Raw genomic sequence first — 3,772 nt, 5'->3', positions numbered from 1 at the left:
TATGACCTTGGAGCATCGAAATGGTGTAAATTCAGTTGCGTACTCACGTGATGGAACTTTGATGGTGACGGCGAGTGACAATTTCGTGATATTGTGGGATGTCGAGTCAGGTATGTAGGGTTTGGGTTGTGCGTTACTATTTGTTTCAAATTTTGACATAATCTGCGCAGGAAATGAGATCAAGAAGCTTGAAGGACATTCCAGTTATGTCAGCTCTGTTGCATTCTCACCTGATGGCAAGACTGTTGCTTCTGGATCTGGTGACCGGACTTTGCGACTGTGGGATATCCAGTCTGGTATGTAGGGCTTGGGTTATCTAAGTTATTTTTGGACTTATTTTGACGGTGTCGATGTGTGTAGGCAATGAGATTCAAAAGCTTGAAGGTCACTCCGACCCTGTCGTATCGGTCGCATTCTCTCCTGATGGAACGACCATCGTATCTGGATCTTGGGACAAAACTGTGCGACTGTGGGATATCCAGTCAGGTATGTAGGGTTTGGGTCACGAGTTTGCCTTTTAGACTTTCTTTGACGCTGTTGATGTAGGAAATGAAATCCGAAAGTTGGAAGGACATTCGGACTGGGTAAAATCAGTCGCATTTTCTCCGGATGGAAAGACTGTTGTGTCTGGATCTGATGATAAAACTATTCGACTGTGGGATGCCCAGTCCGGTATGAAAGGGTTAGGGTTGTGAATCAGTTTTTCCTAAGTTTTATTCCAAATTTGCTCTATAGGAAATGAAATTCATAAGCTTATAGGGCATGATTATGGAGTCAATTCTGTTGCATTTTCTCCTGACGGCAAGACCCTTGCGTCTGGTTCTGGTGATCTAACTGTGAGACTGTGGGATGTCCAGTCAGGTATGATAGGATTTGGGTTATGGACGCTTTTTTTGGACTAATTTTGACGATTTGTAATAGGAAACGAGATCCGCAAGCTGGAAGGCCACTACGGTATTGTTTCGGCTGTCTCCTTTTCGCCTGATGGAAAGACCGTGGTCTCTGGATCATGGGACATAACTATTCGACTGTGGGATGCCCAGTCCGGTATGTAGGGTTTGGGTTGTGATTTAGATTTTCGGAAGTTTTTACGATATCATTTGTATAGGAAATGAGATTCGCAAGCTTGAAGGCCACTCCAATGATGTCTCTTCTGTCTCTTTCTCGCCTGATGGAAAGACCATCGTATCTGGATCTGGGGACAAAACTGTTCGACTGTGGGATGCCCAGTCCGGTATGTAGGGTTTGGGGTGAGAATCGGATATTTTGAAGTCTTATTTGAAATTTTCACAACAGGAATTGAGATACGCAAATTGGAAGGCCACTCTGGAGGTGTCATTTCGGTTAAATTCTCGTCTGATGGCAAAATTATTGAATCTCGTGATTGGAACGACGTTACTCTGTTTTGGAAGACGGAAACAGGTTTGAGGGACGTGCTTTCCTCTTAAAGATATGAAAATTCATGATTACTGTGTAGGTGCCCCTATGGAACGTGGAATTGAAAATACCAACAACTCTATGTAAGATTCGTTTGCATTTGTTCCTCCCACGGTTCTCAAACAATTTCTTTGCGCACAGGTCTCCATCCGCTGACAGGTCGCTTGGGTTGGACAAACAAGGATGGGTCATTCAAGGACAGAGCGAATCAACGAAACCGCTGTTTTGGTTACCCCAAGAATTGCGGGGTAGACTGGTCAATACCACCAGTAGCTTGGCGCTGGGAACGGATGGAGGTCGTATTGTTCTTATTGATATTTCTAGGGTTTAGGGTGTTTGTAAGGTTGATCAAAAATAGAAAAGTTAACAACAGTTATTTCAGTGCAAGTTCTAAAGATGCAGTCTCTCATAGATCAATTGGACAATTTGGCCTCAAAGCTGGCAGATGACAATGTTACTGCACTTCACACCTATCCTCCAGAATACCAACGATACTTTTCCAACTTGACACGTGCAACCACTGCATCCAGATGGACGGAATCCCAAATTCAACGTGCTCTGATAGTCAACGCTAGAACGGCCAGAAAACATATTTGCAGGATGCAACAAGAACTTCAAAGTGGTTTTCCTGGTGATCCAAAGCTATTGGAAATTGCCCGTTTGGCCGGATCCGATTCCACCGCAATGTGCGCTTGTAACGGTGGTAATGGATGCCCACTTCCAACACACAGACTCAAGGCAGCTACAGTTGTTGTCGACGTACGTGTACTATTCTACAAGGAAACACGCAAATTCGGAACCGTAGTATCGCCGTGGTGCATCGCAGCTAAAATCCGTGGTGGTGCTTCAGAGATCAACTCTGAGAATAAAAAGTCTCGCACAAAGAAACGCGCCCAACAAATTTCTATACACCTTCAGCATGGTGACAGCAACTCTCCGAATGTGTGTAACATCGCTGGTCCAATAGTTTGTAGCCGGGAAACAAAGGTAAGAGTCAGTGGTCGGAGAGGTTTATTCCCATCGAATTAATAAAAGGCCTTTGTGTATTTAGACAGAAACGAAAGGTTTGTACTTGGATTTTTCGCTGACAAGGCCCGTATGCCTCTACACCAAGAATTCCTTCAGTGGATCAAGACGATGGAAACGAGTCTTTCTCATGTAAGCTGTTGAATTGAGATAGACACGCTCTTCTAGTCAAAAACATTGCTTTGTCTGTCTAGAATTCGGATGTTTCAGCATTTCTTGATATGAAAGCTTCCAATATGGTCAAGCATACTCTTGCACGGTATGTCAATTTGTTTATTCGTTTCTACCGTGAATAGTAAATCATTTTTGAAATGCAGATAGAGACGATGATAACATTGGTATCGGGAAATTCAGCAAAACAGATATCTTACATTTACAGACAACTGTCGCATTACGTGGTAAGCTTGAATCTACCAAGCGAAGTCACTCTGACTGAAATCGTGTATTTCGCTAGAAAAGCTAGCCCTTCTAAAGGCAGAAGCTTTAGTAGTCCTCCACTCCATTATAAAACGACATCAACGTGATGGTATTGTCTATTGCAGCAGACGCCTGTGCCAATTACCTCTGGTATTTTTATCATCCGCTCCCATCTCCATGTTTTCACCACAAAGGCTAGACACATCCAAAGGGTATACTGTTGACAACACTGTCCCGTTTTGTATGTGTTGCCAAATGTGAGTGTGCATTAAAATTACCGGAGCTGCCAGTCTTTATTGATTTGCTGATTGTCTAGGTTTCTCTGCAAGGCGAGCAGTCTCGAAGACGTCCTTCAATTAGAAATGACTGCACTGGACTGTCACAAAATTCCATTACAAAGTAGCCAAGACGTCACGCCATTTAGTCTGGATAAGGCAGATGAGATCGCTGCTCGACATTATTTTTCAAGAAATCAGGACAATCTTGCCTTAGGTGGCACGGTTGATGACTTTGTCAATCTGGTGGGTTTGAATCGCTTGATTTGCCCTTGGACGTTTGCTCAGATCTCCTTTGGACCATTGGGTCTCCCCGCCAGCGTCGACCATCACTTGCCCTTTTGCAGGTTTCGTAATGGTGACGTATCGAACTTGGCAATCTGTTGGCAGGCTGTAAACTACGCCAAGTGGATGTATTCACCAAATGTCTTTGCCATTTGGATCTTAAATTGGAAGCAACGAAGGGAACAACTTCTTCAGCAATGGCACGGTCAAGGTCTTGAACAGTATTTCTTTGAGCAAAAGATGGCCTATTGGAATACTCCACATACAAACGACAATTAAAACAATGATGTTGTGATATTCAAAAGTCTTGGTAACAAAATAAACCACATATA

General features: G+C 43.5%; 1 protein-coding gene across 1 annotated transcript; it reads left to right on the top strand.

Moving 5' to 3' along the window:
- Window position 1: 1 nt before the first annotated feature.
- On the top strand, window positions 2–1,768 carry SmJEL517_g06287 (uncharacterized protein; the record flags this gene model as incomplete). The annotated part of the gene is made up of 10 exons (XM_031172213.1): window positions 2–110; window positions 171–296; window positions 361–486; window positions 547–672; window positions 736–861; window positions 922–1,047; window positions 1,109–1,234; window positions 1,297–1,422; window positions 1,478–1,520; window positions 1,579–1,768. 10 exons carry the CDS (start codon window positions 2–4, stop codon window positions 1,766–1,768), a joined length of 1,224 nt encoding a protein of 407 aa, XP_031021812.1.
- Between the last annotated feature and the right edge of the window lie 2,004 nt (window positions 1,769–3,772).

This window comes from Synchytrium microbalum, assembly GCF_006535985.1.
Source record: "Synchytrium microbalum strain JEL517 chromosome Unknown SmJEL517_scf0116, whole genome shotgun sequence".
NCBI lineage: Eukaryota > Fungi > Chytridiomycota > Chytridiomycetes > Synchytriales > Synchytriaceae > Synchytrium > Synchytrium microbalum.
The sequence above is the reverse complement of the archived record's forward strand: the minus strand, read 5'-3'. Positions and strand labels throughout refer to the sequence as shown.